This window comes from Schistocerca nitens, chromosome 11 (assembly GCF_023898315.1).
Source record: "Schistocerca nitens isolate TAMUIC-IGC-003100 chromosome 11, iqSchNite1.1, whole genome shotgun sequence".
Lineage (NCBI taxonomy): Eukaryota > Metazoa > Arthropoda > Insecta > Orthoptera > Acrididae > Schistocerca > Schistocerca nitens.
This window is the reverse complement of record NC_064624.1, coordinates 111613080-111634467: the sequence shown is the minus strand read 5'-3', so window position 1 is coordinate 111634467 and position 21388 is coordinate 111613080. Positions and strand designations below refer to the sequence as shown.

Genomic DNA, 21388 nt, shown 5'->3' with positions numbered 1-21388 from the left:
TATCTCAAACTTTACCACAGTTTTTAATAGAGATGGAAAATTCTAGAGTTTTGCATTAAGGAGTTTGTGTTTAATAAGGATACCACGTTGGAAAAGGAATGGGATATTTATTTTGGATGTTACATGTACCTGAGAACAGAAATTTGTGTTTTGCAGGAAATGGCCATTAAAGTTTCTGACTGCATTTGGCATCTTTTAGAACTGTCCAGCACCATAAAGAGGTTTTTTCCATTTTGTAAATCAGTTTTCGTCTTTTCCACATTCCTCCACTTCTAAAAATGATTTACGTGCTTTCACTACACGCTCTCTGTTTATTGCATATAAAGGTTTGATGCAGTTCGCTTTGCCCTTGATTCCCATTTCCTCTAAAATACATATCCGGCTTTGCATCATAAACACCAACAGCAAGTGCATCTCTTCCACACAAAAATTGGTTTTTGGCAATCTTTTCCATGCACATTCATTAAAGCTTTCATTGGTGTTTGGGTGCCGCCATCAAGACATTTCTTCTATGTCAATAGTCCTTTGTTACACGTATGTCCATCTCTGGCGCAAATATAAACATTCGAGTTCTACACAGTGAAATACACGTATGTATGACAGCAGACGTCTGTGGTAAGGGGTGTAGCACTTCATCTTGGTACACGTAGGACCAAATAGCGTGCCTTATAATCACTGAAATATATTTGTTTTATACATAAAACTATTCAGAAAGATGTACTCTACAAAACAGACATATTTTCGAAAAGTCGATTTTTTGAAAAAAATTTTGACTTCCTACCCGCTTAGGAGAAAGGAATCGGACTATAGGGGGAAGAAATTGGAGACAGGTATCTAAAAATCTCTTTGGGTTCTTTCGTCGCTGTTGTCTGTCAGAATGATGCGAAAATAATCCCAGAACACGAAGAAATGGGATATAAATCAAGAAGGAGATGAATTATGTCAGTGATATGATGTTGTGCAAGGTTGTTAGTCTGTGGGATGTCGCTTCCGAACATTATTGGTGACCCAAGACGACACAAGGAAGGCAACGCTCGCGTGACGTGAGATGACACGGTGAATGGCGCCTGTTCTGCCCTGGGGCCAGGATGACGACAGCCTAAGTCGCCAGCCGCCCCAGGCGTCGCGTCGCCCCCTGGGTGAACGGCAGACAGCCCGGCGGCTGCATCGGGGGTCACCACTGGGTGAGGCGGATGATGCGCCGAAAACTGGGGTCGACCTGCGTGTCTGTGTACAGCGAGAGAAACTCGACAGCGCAGAACTGCTCCTTTGCCAAGCAGACTACTGTCACAAGGGACGTCATTTCCGTCTCGCCGCTCGCTACTCGCCATCAAAGGCAACTGAGGCGTAAGGTATTTTTGGTATAATGAAAAAGTTGATCTATGAGTACTAGAAGTAAACATATAACATGTAGGGATTGATTCTTATCACTTACTGTTCCATCAAGTCGTTAGACTTCCTCGAGTCTTAGACAGAGTGCTCGTACGCCATTACCGTGTGATAGCTACACTGCGAGTTTTTTTATGTATATTGGTATTTTAATGCCTCACAAGGAGGTGACAAAATAACCAAATACAGTATGTCTACAAGGTACAATGTCGTTGATAAATGTTGCATAATATGAAACGAATGAGGTACGATAGAAGACAGTTACCGAATTTTCAGATGTTTAAGTGAATTTTGCCCACTCATGGTCAATAGAAAGAAACGCTTGTTACTTACTTTCATGTTCCATGCATCAAATTGCACGATAGATTGTCATGCCGTGGAATGAGTCATTTTAGATTCAAATTGCCGGTTAATTTATACGTCTATTTGTACTCTAAACATCACCAAAATGGTAACAAGAAATACAGATTGAGTTATCGATTCCCACCCATTACCTTTTACACATTACAAACATAGAAAGTCTTCTACAGAGTAGAAGGAGTTCTCAAGAAGAAACTTTTTCAACTTATTTCCAAATTTATCCATACTGTCTGTTAGACATTCTATATCACAGGGTAAGTTGTCAAAATTTTTTGTTCAAACCTTAATGGCAACCTAAAGAAAACATTAATGTTCAGTAATGAATGTAATTTTTTCTTCTGTTATTGTAATCATGTACCTCATGGTTCCTTTTCAACTGTAGTAGATTGTTTACAACAAGCTTCATGAGGGAATAAATGTAGTATGAAGCGGTAGTCAGTAGGCCCAACTCCTTAATCAGATGGCTACAAGACGATCGCGTGTGAGCGCCACATATTATTGTTACAACTCGTTTTTGGGAAATGAAGAGCTTCTTTCTTAAAGATGAATTACCCCAGAACATTATTCTATATGGCATTGCTGAATGAAAAGAAGCAAAATATGTCAACTTACTGATTTATCTCTTTTCTAAATTTGCTATGATTCTAAGTGCATATGTAGTTAAACTAAGCTTTTTAGGCGTTCCCTAATTTATATTTTTCCAATTAAAATTGCCATCAAGATGGACACCTAAGAATTTTAAAAATTTCCACGCTATGTATTACTTCACCATCATGTGTTACACTTATCACTGATGCAGTACCCCCCAGAGCTGCAGAACTGTATACAATGTGTCTTTGTGAAATTCAGGGTGAAACAATTTACAGAAAACCAAACAATGATACTTTTGAGAACTTTGTTTACCATTTCTTCCAGTTCTGTATTAATACTGAGAGTGATAACAATACTGTTGCCATCTGCAAAAAGAACTAATTCTGCTTGCTGTACATTAGATGGTAGATCATTAACATATATGAGAAACAGTAGTGGACCTAAGATAGAGCCTTGGGGAACCCCATATGTGATTTCCACCCAGTCAGAATTATGTACCTGGATTCTGTTGGTTGAGTTACTACTAAATACAGCTTTTTGCAACCTTTTGGTTAGATATGATAAGATCCATTGGTTGACTACACCATCGACCATACAAAATTTATCTAGCAGTATATTATGATTTACACCGTCAAATGCCTTGGATAGGTCACAGAAAATACCCACCTGTGCTTTTTTGTTATTTAATACTTGTACTATCTGGTGTGTTAACATGGCATTCTCAGTAGAGCGCCCCTTCTGAAAGGCAAACTGTGATTTGATGACAGTATTATTGTTGCCAAGGTGATATAATCTTCTACAATACATCACCTTCTCAAAAATTTAGGTAAATGATAGAAGTAGTGAAACAGGTCGGTAGTTTGTGATGTCTCTCTTATCTGTGAAATAAAAGGTGTTACATTCAAATTCAAAACCGAACGCTATTCAGTCTGTGAATCCAAAGAAGAGTGAAGACACCGTTTGAAACAAGTGTACTGTTACAAGTTACTGTTTCAGAATACATAATTCGATGTGTGACAGATAAATTGAAGCATACCGAAAAAGCGGTGAGATGTCATTCTGGCTTCTTACACAAACACACCACCAGCTGCAGTGTAACTGATCAAGGTTTCAAATCTCCATGAATGGTAGACTGGACACCACAGCACGTTTTTATAATGCCCGTGAACAGTGTCAGATGTTGTGTGATACTTGTGAAGGACACAGAGACACTTTCTACGCATGTGTTATCTGCAGCTGACATAATTTGGAAGCTGCTCGACTCTTGAGCATTTTCTCAATACCCTCTCAGGTGGAACAGCGATCATTGCAATTTATAAATAACCGACTCATTAGCCAGAACATTATGATCACCTGTCTATCATCGATTAAACGTGTACTGGCAATAGCAGCGTCACTTCACGAGGAATGACTGCTAGTCAGACGCATGCACAGTCGATGTAGGATCAGCAAATGTGCTGTCCATCTGTGGATGGGGAAGGTATGCTATATGTCTCACTTTGAAGGAGGGAATTTTATGATGACCTGAACCCTCATCACGAGCATTTCGGAATGCACGACTTGTTGAGTGTTCGAGGAGCGCTATGATGAGTGCCTTCGACATGTGGCGAAACCAAGGTGAAACTATGTCCAGACGTCATGGGGTTGGGGCCAGGCAGACTGGTAGAACGCGACAGATGGTGCAGGCTACAAGTGTGTCTGAACACACAGTGCCCTCAAGACTCCTAACAGTGTGACCCTGCAGCTGACAACCCATACATTTGCCAATGTTAACACCATGACATCAACAACTACGACTGAAATGGGCACTTGACCATTAGCAGCTCCTGGACACCTATGCTGTGGGACAGAGACAAACTGGCGCTGGTTCCATTGTGCTCTAGGGAAATTCACTTTGACATTCATAGGTCCAGTACAGATTGTTCGAGGTACCATGATGGCCAACAAGTAATATACGCTTGTTTCAGACCACATACTCCTGTTCATAAGGATTATGTTTCACGATGACAGTGGCGTTTTTCAACCAGGTAATGCACCATATCACAAGGAATGGAAGTGATGGAGTATTTCGAGGAACAGAGTGGCGAGTTTCAATTAATGTGCTGGTCCCACAACTCACCAGATGGGAATGCGATCGAACACATCTGGGATGTGCCTCGATGTGGCATAAGAGCTCATTCCTCCGGTGAGGAATTATTGGGAATTAGGTGCCTTGTGTGGGCAGTGTGGTGCCAATTCCTTTCCAGACCATAATGGGTCACTGCTGCTATCCATTGCAAAGGTGGACATATCAGGTATTACATAGGTGATTATAATGTTCTGGCTGATGAGTGTTTATGCTTTAGTCCTTAGTAGCAGTTTTCATTTAGCCTACTCGTTACTGGTTTTGGTACACAATACCACCTCAGGACATCCTCTGCCATGCTCTCAGGAAACTACTAGGTACCTCAAATATGTCAATCTTATTTTTCTCTTATTTCTTTCTTATTTTGAACATTATAATATGGTATGTCTAAAATATAAGATTTTCACTGGCCCGCACGTTCACCGGATCTGACGTCCCCGGATTTCTTTGTGGGGAAAGTTGATGGATATTTGCCATCGTGATCCACCGAGAACGCCTGACAACATGCGTCAGCGCATTGTCAAGGCATGTGCAAACATTATGGAAGGCGAACTACTCGCTGTTGAGAGGAATGTCGTTACACATATTGTCAAATGCATTGAGATTGTCGGACATCATTTTGAGCATTTATTGCATTAATGTGGTATTTACAGGTAATCATGCTGTAACAGCATACGTTTTCAGAAATGATAAGTTCACAAAGGTACATGTATCGCATTGGAGCAACCGCAATAAAATGTTTAAACGTACTTACGTTCCGTAATTTAATTTAAAATACTACCTGTTGCGAACTGTTCGTCTAAAATTGTGAGCCATATGTCTGTGACCATTACAGCGCTATCTATCACAAAGTGAAAAAAGGGGCCTAACTAAAACGTTCATATTGCTTTACGTACTACACGAATATGTAATAAAAAATGGGCGTTCCTATTTTTAAAAAACGCAGTTGATATCCGTTTGACCTATGGCAGAGCCAACTAGCAGACCAACCATAGCGCCATCTGGTTTCCCCCTTCAAGCTAGACAAGTTTTTTCATTTGACGCTTATTTCGTGGGATATTTGGCCCAGTCAGTCAATGGACCACCCTGGATATGCAGGTCTGCATTATCAGTGTGATATCATGGTCTCTTGTGACAGGTGTTGGATTGATTTGGTAGGTCTCTGAAACATTTTCTGGCGCACTGTAGCCATGTTTTGTGGTGTGCAGGGGAGTTTAGGCATCTTTTTTTCCTGGTTCAAAACAGATCCTGTTTGACATCACTTTCGGATTAAGCGTTGCATGGGACTCGTTGCTCACACTTTAACACCATTAAATTTTGCAGAAAACAACTGACCACACCGTTTCCATGACTTCGTTCTCTCATAACTTTTCACAACGAACGCCTGCTGCTCCACTGAGAGTACCATCGCCCCCTTTGCTCTGCTCCACTCACACTGGCACAGCCCGCACTACAATCTGAACTGATGTGGATCACGTGGTGGATCACATGTCGTGCATGTCACAGGGTGTGGCTACATGCATATATTCACGTGCAATCGTATCCAACCTCCCAGGCCACTTTGATTTGCTCCACCCTGTACTAACAGAAGTATCTAAGGTCTCTCTAGGTTTGGAGCCAGATTGGCCACACTATCATGTCCGGCAATATTTTACTGCCTCGAGACAGCATTGCAACCGATCAAAGTGTATCACTTACATTTCACTCATTTTTCTAATCTTCTTAGATACACTCGTGGTCACCTCACATAACACTTTTGTTGCTGGACCAGCCAATCGCTGTAATGTATTGTTTTGCTCACAGTCCCTAAGGCCATGAGCATGTCTTCCTCGTCCCTGCATTGGTGTCAGAGACTACTAGCAGATGGACTATGGAATTATTGAGCCACGTGTAGCTGTCATTACTACCAACACAGAAAAGGCTACTACTTGGGTGGTGCTGTGAATATAACGCATAGACTACTGGCATTACAGCAATGAATCACATTTTGTATCGTCAGGCATTATGGCGGCGACCTTGGTAGAGGTCGCATTCTTCCTGTATTCTGGAGAAGTGCAGCAGTGTTACTTCTGGTGTCATGGTGTGTGGAACCACTGGGTATGACCTCAGCTCAAGAATCATACTGACTGAAGACACTGTCAGCACAATGGTACGCCACTGACATCCCGTGTCCCTATTTGCTGCCTCTCTTGCAACAGTGTTGTGACATCAATAATCAACATGAAAATGCTCACCCACACATAGGATGTATCTCCATGAATTGTCTGCATGACGTTGAAATACCCCCATGTCCCGAAAGACATCCACATCTAACAAGTTGGATCATGTCGGGTGTCAATCCATTGCAGTCGTAGTGCAGCAGTGTTACTTCTGGTGTCATGGTGTGTGGAACCACTGGGTATGACCTCAGCTCAAGAATCATACTGACTGAAGACACTGTCAGCACAATGGTACGCCACTGACATCCCGTGTCCCTATTTGCTGCCTCTCTTGCAACAGTGTTGTGACATCAATAATCAACATGAAAATGCTCACTCACACATAGGATGTATCTCCATGAATTGTCTGCATGACGTTGAAATACCCCCATGTCCCGAAAGACATCCACATCTAACAAGTTGGATCATGTCGGGTGTCAATCCATTGCAGTCGTAGTAACCGTGATATCAAGGACAAATTGCAATGGTTATGAGCCACTTTGCCTCAAGAGAGGATATAATGACTTTAGGATGTTCTTCCCAACAGGACCAACGCATGTGTCCAGGTAAGTGTGGTTGCAATGCCAAATTATAAATCGGTTCATGCCACTAAGTTCTGTGTAAATTTGATTGGATTATTCAATGACTGACATAATGTCACATACTGTCTCAACCTGTGAAGTATCATTTAGTTTCGTTAGCCGTTCCAGAAACTTCAGTTCTTGTTGATGTAATGTATATTTAAACATAAATTCCACATGAAGTGATGTTCATAGTCTTACGTGGAGGTTATCTTTCCAGTCTTACATGCTTCACTTTCTGCAGACTCTACCTTTCACTTTTGCAGCTGGTAAAGTCCATAAATTTATGTTCATCTCATATAGCAATGCACCAGCAACCTACTTCCACATCCATTCCCATCAAGATTAATTTGGGAGATATATAACCAACAATGAAACTAGAAACGCCATCCACTACATTAATATATACAGAAACTTTGGAAAAGAATTTTAGCTTAGGAAACAATCCCCATACTACCACAGTGAATCAACATAATACAAAGAAAGATGTTGACATCGCTTAAAACAATAAGTTTACTGTTAACCATTGCCATCTCTGCTTTTTAGAAACTAAAATTCCATTTTTTCGCCATAACACTTCGCTAACGCCACCCTCCTCTAATTTGTTTAAATATATGCTTACGTAGTGACAGAACTCACGACATGCCACAGACGGGGCCTGAGTGGGGACCTGTGGTCTGCACGGTTGTGATGAGGGTCCGGCCACAGTCGCTATGCTCACTGTGTGGCTGTATATTGGGGGTTGGTCCTGCTGTGTCCAGTGGCTGCCCCACAGTGCAGAGGTAGACTGCTCCGATACATGTATTAACACAGAGACCACTGGGCAGCTGTCCATCCACAGATAATGGGACCAATACAGACAAAGGCGACAGTGGATCGACTAATCCACTAAGATAAATGACTTACCTAGTGAGACAATCAGGTTACACACTGCCTCTCATGAGTTCCTCATACTAGCAGTTTAACATACCAAATTACAATCACTCAGAAATTAGATTGGCAAAACGTTAAAATTTACTTAATTTGCTACTATGTCCATCAGATGGTGTTTGTAGGTCATATGCTACAGACTGGGCAGTAGGGGGAACATACAGTAAATATGATGACAGATACTTCTGAAATGACTGGGGAAGGAAATTCAGAGAAAAATGGAGCACAGTATTTGTCATATTACGAAGCTACCGCAGTAAAAATTTAACTTCCATTAAAACCTTTATTACAGAATTGAAGCTTCGGCCAATAGATTTATTTGATTCACACTGGCCAATGTGCACTCACACGAAACAGGTGAACGTTGAATAGTACCTGACTGGGAGGCTGAAAAAGTCTATGAGTATGATCAGCAAAATAAGCAGACACAATTATTATATATATATATATATATATATATATATATACACACATATGTATATATATATATATATATGTATATATATATATATATATATATATATATATATATATATATATATATATATAGAGAGAGAGAGAGAGAGAGAGAGAGAGAGAGAGAAAATCCACCAAAAAACCGTAGGCAAATATCCTGCACATAAATTTACCAATAAAAATGGTACAAGGCTCGTCGAACTATGTAAGCAGAATAACCTGAAGATAATGTCAACATCTCTAAGAAAATGTCCAAGAAAACAAAAGACATGGAGATCTCCTATACAACAAATTGGCGAGTTTCAAATATATCATGTGGCGATTTCATACCCAGTACAAAAAGAAATTTACGACGTCCAAGTACGCAGAGGAGCAAACATTGATTCAGACCATTACCTAACTAGAATTAAAATCAAGTTTACAGCACGAAGAAGTCATCAGAAGAAAACAGAAATACAGAAATATGACACCAAGAAGATTAAAGAATCTAAAGTAAAAGAAGAATGGGAGAAGGAAAAGGCAAACACATGGGAAGAATTTCATTCTAAAATCACGCGAATAGCTAAGGAAACTATTCCCTTGAAAAAGATATTCAAACACCCTTGGTGGGATTCAGACTGTGAAAATGCATTGGAAAGGAGAAAAAAGGCATTTCAAGAATATAACAGTAAAAAATCACAAGAAAGTCTACATTTATTTAACGAGGTTAGAAAACAGGTTTCAAAATCTATTAGGCAAGCAAAAAGGAAGTACACAAAGGCACAACTGGATGCCATAGAAGAAAATTTCCAAAACTATAATACAAGAGACTTCTACAGAACTTTCGTAGATAAAATACGAGGATATATCCCTCAAAATTTATGTTTCAGAAAACCAGATGGTAAATTAGCCCTAACAAACCAGGAAAACTGTCAAGTATTGGCTCAATATTTTTCTAACCTACTAAATTGCCCAGAACCTAGTTTAAGGTTTCCCAAAGAAATCTGTGCCAACGCTCAACCGGATTCATTACCACCAACACAGGAAGAAATCAAATGTCACATTAATAACTTAAAAAATAATAGAACATCTGGCGAAGATGGCATTGTTGCAGAGCTATTAAAAAACCTAGGACCAAAGATGTTGCAAGAGCTCACAAAAATAATAACAAAAATATGGGAAACAGAAAAATTACCAGAGGAGTGGAAGTGTGCCCTTATTCACCCGTTTCATAAAAAAGGAGACAGAACAAATGTCAATAACTACAGGGGAATCTCACTTTTACAAGTCACCTACAAAATTCTCTCAACACGCCTGCTGAAAAGAACACAAGAGCAGCTGGAATGCCAAATTGGTGATTATCAAGCAGGCTTCCGCCCCGGTCGCTCATGCATAGAACAGATATTTAATTTAAAGACAATATTAAAACACAAAGCAATTAGAAATGCCCCCATAATTTGTACATTTGTAGATTTTAAGAAAGCCTATGACTCAATTGACCGGCAATCTTTGTTTAACATTTTAGAGGAACTTGGAATTGACTCCAAAACACTAAGGCTTATCAAAGAATCACTGACAGACACTGTATCTAAAGTTAAATTCAGGGGAGAAATCTCTGAACCTTTTCTCATAAAAACTGGAGTACGTCAAGGTGACGGGCTATCTCCACTTTTGTTTAATATAGTCCTGGATAAAGTCATTAAGGAATGGGAAAAAGAATTAAAAAATCAATCCTACTGGAAACCAATCCATCTTGGTAGAACCAAAGACAACGTGGAGATATCTTGTTTAGCATTTGCGGACGACTTGGCCATACTTGCAGATGATGAAGAAATCGCCACCAAACAAATAGAGATCCTTAAGGAATGCGCGGATAAAGTAGGTTTACAAATTTCGTTTCAAAAGACAGAATTTTTCTGTACGAAATTCCATATACACAGTTTGAACACAAAATATGGAAAAATAAATTGAGTAAAACATTTTAAATACCTAGGTGAAATTTTGGAGCCAACCGGAGGAGAGAAAGTTGCACAGAAGATCAGACAACAGAAAATGAAGAGAGCATATGGTATGACACATGAAATATACAATAAAAAATGCATCTCCTCGAACACAAAAATCAGACACTACTGCGCAGTAATTAAGCCAGCAGCACTATATGCTAGTGAAACGCTCACACTCCACACAAAATGTGATTTAGAAAAAATACTAAAAGAAGAACGCAAAATTATGAGAAAGATTTTAGGTCCAAAATTAACAGAAGAAGGATACCGGATACAATCAAGAAGAACCACAGAAACTATATCAAACCTGGCAGCAGACATAAGAAGGCGAAGATTAAAATTTTATGGACATGTCACTAGACATCCCCCCACACGACTCACCAACAGAATTCTCACTTACATAGAAAAAGTCAAATCGACAACACCATGGATTAGCCAAGTAAAATTAGATTTACAAAAAGCAAATATTGAACTTAAAGATGTCAAAGATAGAAAAACTTTTAGAAATAAGGTGGAAAAGTGGAATGTGTTGTTGGAGAAGGAAGCACTAAAGAGACCAGGAACAAAATGGACAGAAGAAAGAAAAAGAAAACATGGAGAACGAATGAAAGAAGTATGGAAGAAACGACGTCAGAAAGCTTTGCGTGATCCTTCTGGGTCCATTCGCGATAAGTAAGTATATATATATATATATATATATATATATATATATATATATATATATATATATATATATATATATAAAGGGCTGATTACAGGTTGTCTCTCACTGAAATCAAGAATTTGGTTTTGTTACTAGGTTCAGTGTAAAGATATTTATCAGACTGTATTAGTATATGTCATGGATACAAGAATGATTCAATATGATTGAAAACCATGAGAAATAGGTTACATAAGGCAATGCACCAAATATATCTCAGTAAAAATTCATGAAATCATGGTTTCACATAGAAAGTAGAGAAAGTCCATTGTGCCTTCCTCAAGTTAGAAGAAGATGCAGGCAAATATCTGGAGACTGCAAGGTAGTAACTGAAGTGTTTGAGTGTGTGTGAGTGTGTGTGTGTGTGTGTGTGTGTTTTATATTAGTGCATAATAATTTAAACATAAGTGCAATGCACAGACAAAGGAACTATGCTACATATGCCAGTTGATGGAAATTTGTATGTAGTGTGATAACCAGTGAAAAAGTTGTGGCTGGTGTTTGGACGACGTGCAGTTTACAAGTAGTGCTTATGGAGCAAGTGCTGTCATGGAAAAATACAAGTATTTCCAGAGCTCTGCAAACAATGCTACATGTAGCAGTGGTGTTCAATGGCAGTAACCTGGTTGGAGATACGTGTATCAAATGAGAACTATGTTACTGAAGATGTGGCAATTTCTACTTTTGGCAGTTGTAGTTGTGTGTGTGTGTGTGTGTTGGTTAACGTTTGTGATTTCTCACGACGAAACTGGGCGATGAATTTACCATTGACATAAGAATAGAGGCTTCATGTATATGCACGTAACGTGGATGGATACTTGTGTGTGAACTGGTTGTCATGGTAAGCAGATGAATAGCTATAATGCAATAGTGTACATAGCTTGAGGCAATGAAGAAGATACTGGTTGGGTCTTGTGACATGCACGCTATTTAAGTTAAGAAATGGATTTCCCAACTTTACTTCTAAATAATTGAGATAGAATTACATATTTAAAGTTAATGTGTAAATAATAGGCATCTTGAAAACATGGCTGTGGCGATAAGCATTTTCATTCAAACATTGATTTTCGTTTAAAATTATGGAATACACTTCTGTAACAATAAAAATAAATGAGAAATGAATCATTGAGTGTAAGGATTATTATGTGAATGATATGAATTCCAGTTTTTGGAGCAGCTCAGTAAGTGGTGCATAAATATTCAGATATATCTAAAAATAAAAGTAATTTATGATAATTACTAGTCACTAGCATTGTAGTGAGTATTTATAATGTGATATGTTCATAAGAAAGAATAGATGTATCTAAAGATGTCTTTCATTTTGACGTGGTTGGGGATGGACCAATAACTGGAACAGGTCAGAAAAGGAAAACACTAAGTTCTACCAGAAGAAAACACTGCAGGACTAATATTTACAAAAAGCACAGGGAAAATTAAGCAAAGACTGGTCAGTAGACATTTGACAGACCCTCCTCTAAGAGCCTAGTATGGAGTTTTCACACAAAAAGGCGCCTTCCTTTGTGTGTTGCACAAGGGAGTGCACTGAAGTATGGCAATGTCATGGGAAAGAACAGACTAGAAGCGGGAAGGAAATATGAAGGAAGACAGAGCATTATGTGGAACTGCCTGAAGCGGCAGAGCTGTTGTGAAACCCAGTCGCCTTTCTTGTGAGGTGGTCATGTGGTGTTTCAGAATTATGTTTTTATATCATCTTCTTCAAGGGAGATGTTCCAAATATGCTCCGATTGAGAATGACAACATATTCCTTAGAGATTAGTAAACTTCAAAAAAGTTTTTACTAATTCCCCTCGAATAGTTTTTTAGAGTTAATGAATTTTGTTACAGAAATTGTCAGCGAAACCCACATATATACCTAGAAAGTAAAAGGGAGATACACAACACAAAAAACTGTTGTACTGATATGGGTGTAGCGACTAATGTGACTGACCACTACAACGAAGATTTCAGGTTTTACAGAATGGAAACATCACGAATGGCGAATTTAAAATACGTTGCTGCACACCTTGAACTGTGCTGCAGCATTCTAGGATACACTATGTGATCAAAAGTATCCAAACACCTAGCTGAAATTGAATTACAAGTTTGTGACGCCCTCTATAGGTAATGCTAGAATACAATATGGTGTCGGCCGACCATTAGCCTTGATGACAGCTCCTACTCTCGCAGGCATACGTTGAATCAGGTGCTGGAAGGTTTCTTGGGGAATGCCAGCCCATACTTCATGGAGTGGTGCACTGAGGAGAGGTATCTTTGTCAGTCGGCAAGGCCTGGCACGATGTTGGTGTTCCAAAACATCACAAGACGTTCTGTAGGATTGAGGTCAGCACTCTGTGCAGGCCAGTCCATTACAGGGATGTTACTGAGGTGTAACCACTCCGCCCCAAGCCGTGCATTCAGAACAGGTGTTTGCTCGGGTTGAAAGATGCAATCACCACCCATGAATTGCTCTTCATCATAACCGCCTCTGAAGTTTACTGTTGGCACTACACACACTGGCAGATGACGTTCACTAAGCATTCGCCACACCCACTCCCTGCCATCGGATGGCAACATTGTGTACCGTGATTCATCACTCCACACAACGTTTTTCCACGGTTCAGTCGTACAATGTTTACTCTCCTTAAACCAAGCGAGACATTGTTTGCATCTACTGGTATGATGTGTGGCCTATTAGCAGCCACACGACCGTGAAATCCGAGTTCTGTCACCTCCCGCCTAACTGCCATAGTACTTGCAGTGGATCGTGATGCAGTTTGGAATTCCTATGTGATCATATGGATAGATGTCTGCCTATCACACATTAAGACCCTCTTCAACTGTCTATGGTCTCTGTCGGTCAACAGATGAGGTCGGCCTGTATGCTTCTGTGCTGTACATGTCCCGTCACGTTCCCACTTCACTATCACATCGGAGAAGGTGACCTAGGGATGTGCAGGAGTATGGAAATCTCGCGTACACATGTATGACACAAGTGACACCCAATCACCTGACCATGTTCGAAGTCCATGAGTTCCGCGAAGCGCCCCATTCTGCTCTCTCACGATGTCTAATGGCTACTGAGGTCACTGATATGGAGTACCTGGCAGTAGGTGGTAGCGCAATGCACCTAATATGAAAAACGTATGTTTTATGGGGAGTCCGGATACTTTTCACCACTTAGTGTAGATGTTTCCCTGGTCCTGGTAAGGAGCGACAGACTTGCTCCGCTTCTTCACCTTCACTTTAGAGAGTATAACGCCATTTATAGGTATCTCATTCCCAGAAGCAGGGGAGACAACAAACGAGAACAGAGGGTACTTTGAAGGAAGCGGTTTAGGGTAGCATGTACAGCACAGAGAACAGAGCGGGCTTTCCCTAGCTGCCAACAGCTCATGTCACTGTGGTGTCTGTCTGTGATCTGAGCAGTCCATGATTGTGTTCATCACTAGAACGGAACCTGCAGTGGCCACAGCTAATTTTCCTTTTTCTTCAAACATTTCAGGAGCTAACGTAAATAACAGCTTGTTGTACACATGCAATTCAATAGAAATGTTGACTGCAAATAAGACCTAAATAATCCACGTAGCTATGGAAATCTTGGCTATTGCATGATTTTCTTCTTGCTAACTTATCTGCTAACAAAAGATTTGTTGAAAATGTTATTAGAATTCAACGAAAGCATTGTGAGCCATCAGAAAGTGCTATTTCTACTTCCAGTGTGTGTGTTTATGGGTCTACTGTGCAATGGCCTTCAGACATCCATGTATGTTTGAAGAAACAGGTACTGCTGTGAGCTACAGCTGCATGAAGTACGAGAAATGTATTCACAATCGTGAATACGATGATACTCCAACTGTACAGTTTACTGGTGATGTAAAAAGCTTGATGTCAGACCTGGACTGGAATCTGAATTTCCCAATGTGCAAGTACGATCGCCGAACAACTTCGTCTATGCGAGCATGCTTCAATGACCGACCTAAAACTCCACACATCACCGTGAGTTTCCATGTCTTGCTGTAGAACAATCACTGTAACTCACACACAGGAAGAAACCTACTTATTGTTGTCACGACCTTTACCTGGGCATATGAATACTACTTACAGTGCCTGTGTTTAAAAACCTCCTATGGCATGTCCTTCAGACAAGGATGCATGTCTGAAGGAACAGACCCTGCTGCAGTTCACAGCTGTATTTAGCATTAGAAATGTGTTTGCAGTTTAAAATACGATGAGATTCTCACTCTACAATCTACTGGTGACATTAGAAGATTTGTGCCAGACTGGGACCCGAACCTGGATTTCCCACTTTATGCGAGCAATGGCCTTAACAACTTCCAGGATCCAGGTTAGAGTGTCAGTATGGAAGAAATTTTACTATTTTGCCAATATATAGGGTAAATCACCTAATGCTCCCTCCAGAAACATTGCGGATATTGAAAGTGCTATTCATCTGCTGTTTTCATACTGTGGATTGGTAGTCTGGAGGTCTTATTGTTAGCCAATCCATAGATTGTACTAATACTTAGGAAGTGTATTTGTTGTGCCAAGATACACTTTTCTAAATAGACCAACTCCTATTGACATTAACAAACGAAAAGTAGCGTAGATCAGAATGTCAGTGGTGTTTGTTGCAGGATCCAAGTACGAGTCGTTTACGAGATACCGTATTTGAAATGTTCGACATCGGCTCTTGTTTGTGGCATTTAACCTGCTTAGTTGCGAAGTACAATGTCTTTATGTTTGCTTACTTCGAGCATGCGTGTTCCTTGAGAGCATTTAGACAAGCTATTCTATTAGTGTGTGACAACCTAATGCAGACAACGCCGGTATTTGTATGACATACATTATGTGACCAAAGGTATCTGGACACCCCCAGAAACATTCGTTTTTCATATTAGGTGCATTGTGCTGATACCTACTGCCAGGTACTCCATATTGGCGCCCTCAGTGGACATTACATACCGTGATACAGCAGAATGGGGCGCTCCACGGAACTGACGGACTTCGAATGTGGTCAGGTGATTGATGTCTCACTTGTCATACGTCTGTACGCGAGATTTCCACGTTCCTAAACATGCGTAGGTCCGATGTGATAGCGAAGTTGAAACGTGAAGGGACACATACAGCACAAAAGCGTACATGCCGACCTCGTTTGTCTAATGACAGAGACTGCCGACAGTTCAAGAGGGTCGTAATCTGTAATAGGCACACATCTATCCAGAACATCACACGGGAAATCGAAACTGCGTCGGTATCCACAACAAGTGCAATGACAGTCAGACGGGAGGTGACAATACTAGGATTTCTTGATCGATCGGCTGCTCTTAAGCCACACATCGCAGTGGTAAATGTCAAATTACGCCTCGCCTGGTGTAAGAAGCGTAAGCATTGGACGATTGAACAGTGGAAAAACGTTGTGTGGAGTGACTAATCATGGTACACAATGTGCCAATCGGATGGCAAGGTGTGGGTATGCCGAATGCCCTGTGAACGCTCTCTGCCAGCATGTGTAGTGGCAACAGTAAAATTCGGAGGCGGTGGTTTTATGATATAGCCGTATTTGTCATGGAAGGTGCTTGCACCCCTTGTTGTTTTGCGTGGAACTATCACAGCACAGTCCTACATTCATGTTTTAAGCGCCTTCTTGTTTCCAACTGTTCAAGAGCAGTTCGGGGATGGTGATTACATCTTTCAACATGAAAGAGCATCTTTTGATAATGCATGGGCTGTGGCTGAGTGGTTGCATGACGTCTTTGTGAAGGACTGGCCCGCACAGAGCCCTGACCTGAACGCTACAGAACACATCTGGGGTATATTGGAACGCCAGCTTCGTGCCAGGTCTCACCGACCAACATCGATACCTCTCTTCAGTGCAGCACTCCTTGTAGAATGAGCTGCCATTCCCCAACAAATCATCCAGCACCTGATTGAACTTGTGGCTGCGAGAGTGGAAGCTGAGGTCAAGGCTAAGGGTGGACCAGCACCACACTGAATTCCAGCATTACCGATGGAGGGCTTCATTGAATTTCTAAGTCATATTCAGCCAGGTGTCTGGATACATTTGATCACATAGTGTATACAAGAAAATGGATATCAGTAGTAGTGTATTTTACTGCACATGCACATCTAATTAAACTTTGTGGTGGACATTGAAGGCTTGTCAGTACGCACACTTAGAGCTGTGTAACATAGTTGAACAGCTTGTCTCATGCTTACCTGGTGTCTGTCGGTGTCTCTGCAATCAGGTGAGTCAACTCCACAACAGTTTGTGGGTCGTTGACTGCAGCCTCAGCCCAGCCCTGCGTCGCCATCACATGGAGCAAGTGGGCCTTTATGAAGGCGACGGCGGCCTGCTTCAGCCTGTTAGCGGAGTGCCTAATCGCGATAACACCTGCGGCTGCCGCAGTCTCGACAGACAGCTGGGCGACCACCTGTTCCTCACAGCTCGCTTTCAGTACAGACAGGCCGTATACGTCGGCGGCGACCAGCAGCTGTGGGGCCATGCTGGGCAGCTGGGGCACCTGCAGGGTGTAGAGGTATGCCAGCACCTGGCGCAGCACAGGACCCTCTGTGTCTGAGAGTACGAGCTGGCTGCTGCTGCCCTCTACAGTGACGCGACGGAACATGTCCGCAAACACGGGACTCCTGGCGGCCAAGACAGCCCTGTGAGCCACAAGCCGCGTGTCCCCGGCCAGCAGAGTCACCAAAGCGCCGTCCCCGGCGTCCAGCAGGGCACCCAGATCCACGGCCGTGGCCTCCTCAGCCTCCTGAACTCGTCCCACTGTGAGGGATTCTGGAACAGTTTCCCAAGGGAAAGGTGGGATTGGCTGCCAGTGCAGAGTTAATCATTTTATCAATTTAAAGGCATTTTTAAAGCTGCCATCAGGATAAATTTCACACACAACATAGATTAAAGTGTGTAGATGAAGGAAATAATACTTTTGAAAATCTATTACATCTCCTCTTAAAACTTCCCTATTTGCGTGTAAAAAATGCCACGGAAGGAATACAGGCTGCCTATCATTTGTCTCTTTCTACAATTACTTGCTCAAAGTATCAAAATGGAGATCTAGCACAAAACTAAGAGCATATTTTATTCAACACACAGTCCCAATTTCTGCACTTATTTAAGAAAACAATGATATTTTATGTCTGAAATCTGTATCCCTCTGCCCCTAACCGCTAGCCCAGCATGTTTCTCTCCAGGAACTGATACAGGGGATCAACTAACTGCTGTCACAGTCTGGAATGACTTTCTAGAAAAATGATATAGAGGTGCGGGCATAGCTTGATGGCAACTTCTGAAATATTCCAACATGACAACACCCAATATTTTGTAGGGTAGTGGCATAACGGCCCCCTCCCCCCCCCTCCCCCAGTGGATAAAATTAAAATTTATGTGGGGTACAAACAACTGTGTCCAACTGTGTTTCGCTCACAATACTAAATTATTTCTAAAAGATCATGTTTATCATTACTATTTCACAACAATGTAATAGTTATTGCATAAGTTAACATTAATTAATTTTTATTTTTAAATTATAGAAGTAATGAATGACACAATGTGGTGCATGCTACAGCTTGTCAAACGAATATATGAACTTCATCTTCCACACATAATCCTCCTGCTGCACACAATAGTTTTCACTTTGTACCATGATGGAGAAATCGAGACATATAGATCACATATATTTCAATATCTCATAAAAATTTGTAGCAAATGACCAGAAATTTCGTCATCACTCACTTCAGAATAATAAATGAAAAAATATTAATCTTCAACTCAACACTTACAATGTAGTGGCTACTATTGTAGTGTAAGATGTCTACAGTACTTTATTTTTATTATTGTTTGTGGCACCTAGTCAGACTCAAAGCGATGGCAAGTTAAAATCGTTCGATTTCTGACACTGCACAAGTAAGGAGCCCTGCAATCAAGTGATTCAGAAACAGTAAGTAGAGTGCACGAATTTTCACTTGATTGATTTTAAGTAAAGGTGCAGGGTGAGGGTGACACAAGTGTCAATAGAGATAGAAGTGGTGTAGAGGAAACAAGTTTTGTAACAACTGCGTAACTTCACTGCAGACAGTTAGCTAACTTCCATTTTTGAGTAGTCTTAGACGCAGTGAGAACGGCTACATCATTACAAATAACAAGTACCAATTGTATAATTGACACATTAGTCTGAGGTTTAATAAAACGTCTACAAATGCTAAGTATCATTTACCTTTCATCACCTTCAAAATAAAAATTTTCAAAGGAAATATTCTTCTTAGTGGAGTTTAGTTAATTGCTAAAGACGATGACTTAGTGTGTGTGTTTGGGAGGGTAGGGGGGGTGGGGTGGGGGAGGTGGAGCTCTAGATAGTGTCTGTTTGCACTCTGGGATAATGGTCTCAGAAAGGTAGGGAGCCATTACTGTAGGGGGCTATGTCAGAGCCAGTCATAGAGAATATGCCATATTTTCAACACACATTTTTTCTGTCATTTGATAATTGATGACACCCTACCAAATTGTTGCAGATGGCACTGATAACTGACCTTTGTTGGTGTGAGTTCTTCATTACAAGCTGTTATTAGCTTTGAAAATAGTCACAGTTCCAGTTACTACGTTAGATGATCAGGTTGATCCTTTAATTGACATTTTAAATTACTATTATTTATTGCACTTATTTTCTATCAGTTACCTCTGAAAATACGAGAAACAAGAAAGCCCTGGGAAAGATAACATTCTAGCTGAATTTGTCGAATGTGGAAGAATTGGTATTAGAAATCTGTTAAATACTCCCGATCGTAACATATAGAAACAGGGGAATTTGCCCTCATATTCTAGGAAAACATTATACGATATTTGTCCTTAAAGGAGGAATGTCTTAAAATACGAAAATTACCGAAGTCTTAGCTTAGTTGTGAATGCCTTATCAAATAAAAGCTTCCACTCTCTTCGAACAGTTGACACACGATTATCAGAAAGTCAGTTTGGATTTGGAAAAAAAACGAAGAATCCAAGAAGGAGTAATATCATTAAACTTAATTTGAAATTGTAAATACATAGCTTTGGTAGGTATACAGGAAATGTCTCAGGATGTAAAATGGCCAAATAAAGTTTGAGATGCAGGAGAGAGTAGGAATACGCATAGAGAGTGATATGTTGTGTGGAAGCTGTATAATAAAAGAGAAGACTTCCATTGGAGTGCACTCTACACAGGTTCTACGCATGTTCACAAATGAGTCCGGCAGGGTGGTGTACTATAAACAATTGTCTTTAATCTATTCAACGAACAGGTACTTAGGAAGGGGGAGAAGTGTTACATGTAGTAATACAGGAGAATAGAGCAGGTATGCATGGCATAGCTGTTTTATCTGAAAGTGAATACAATCTAGGCCCAATGCTAGTGGCCTCTGTGTGCATCAGAACCAGAATGGTCCCAAAAGTGCACCTCCATGGTGAATTTGGATAATCCATGAGTGGACATTGCATTCCACACAATCTCCCATTGAGGGTGAAGTGACATCTCGATCGCCAAATACTGACTTTCAGCCCCAACCGTGCCAATTTCACTTACTAACGAATCCATACACATAAAAGTGGCCGACAACAACATGGAGTGTTCGATGGGCATTCTAATTCCCACCGTGTCCCGCAGCTGGGGCATTGGACTGGATGAAGAAGACCCATTGTGTTCCCTCCACGGTCGCCAGGTCTAACACCTACGGACTTTTACTTGTGGGGAACTGTGAAAGATAACGTCTATCGACATAAGCCACGCATGCTGGAGGAACTTCGCCAGGAGATTACAGCGACATGTGCAGCGATCTCCACTGTAACAGTGACAGACATAGTTGCGACGAGCCGGAAGCTGTGGCCGAGCGGTTCTAGACGCTTCAGTCCGGAATCGCGCTCATGCTACAGTCGCAGGTTCGAATCCTGCCTCCGGCATGGATATGTGGGATGTCCTTAGGTTAGTTAGGGTTAAGTAGTTCTAAGGGAGTAATGCCATCAGATGTTAAGTACCATAGTGCTTAGAGAATTTTAACGACCGCTCGTCATTCTGCTATGTGTATAGCCGCCGACT

At 40.9% G+C, this 21388-nt stretch overlaps 1 protein-coding gene across 1 annotated transcript in view; it reads right to left on the bottom strand.

The window, feature by feature from the left end:
* LOC126212941 (ankyrin-3-like) overlaps positions 1–21388 on the bottom strand; it is a 94593-nt gene that overhangs the window by 21106 nt on the left and 52099 nt on the right. The window contains exon 3 of the mRNA XM_049940458.1: positions 17529–18105. Coding sequence (XP_049796415.1) covers positions 17529–18105 — 577 coding nt within the window. The remainder of the gene's footprint in view (positions 1–17528; positions 18106–21388) is intronic.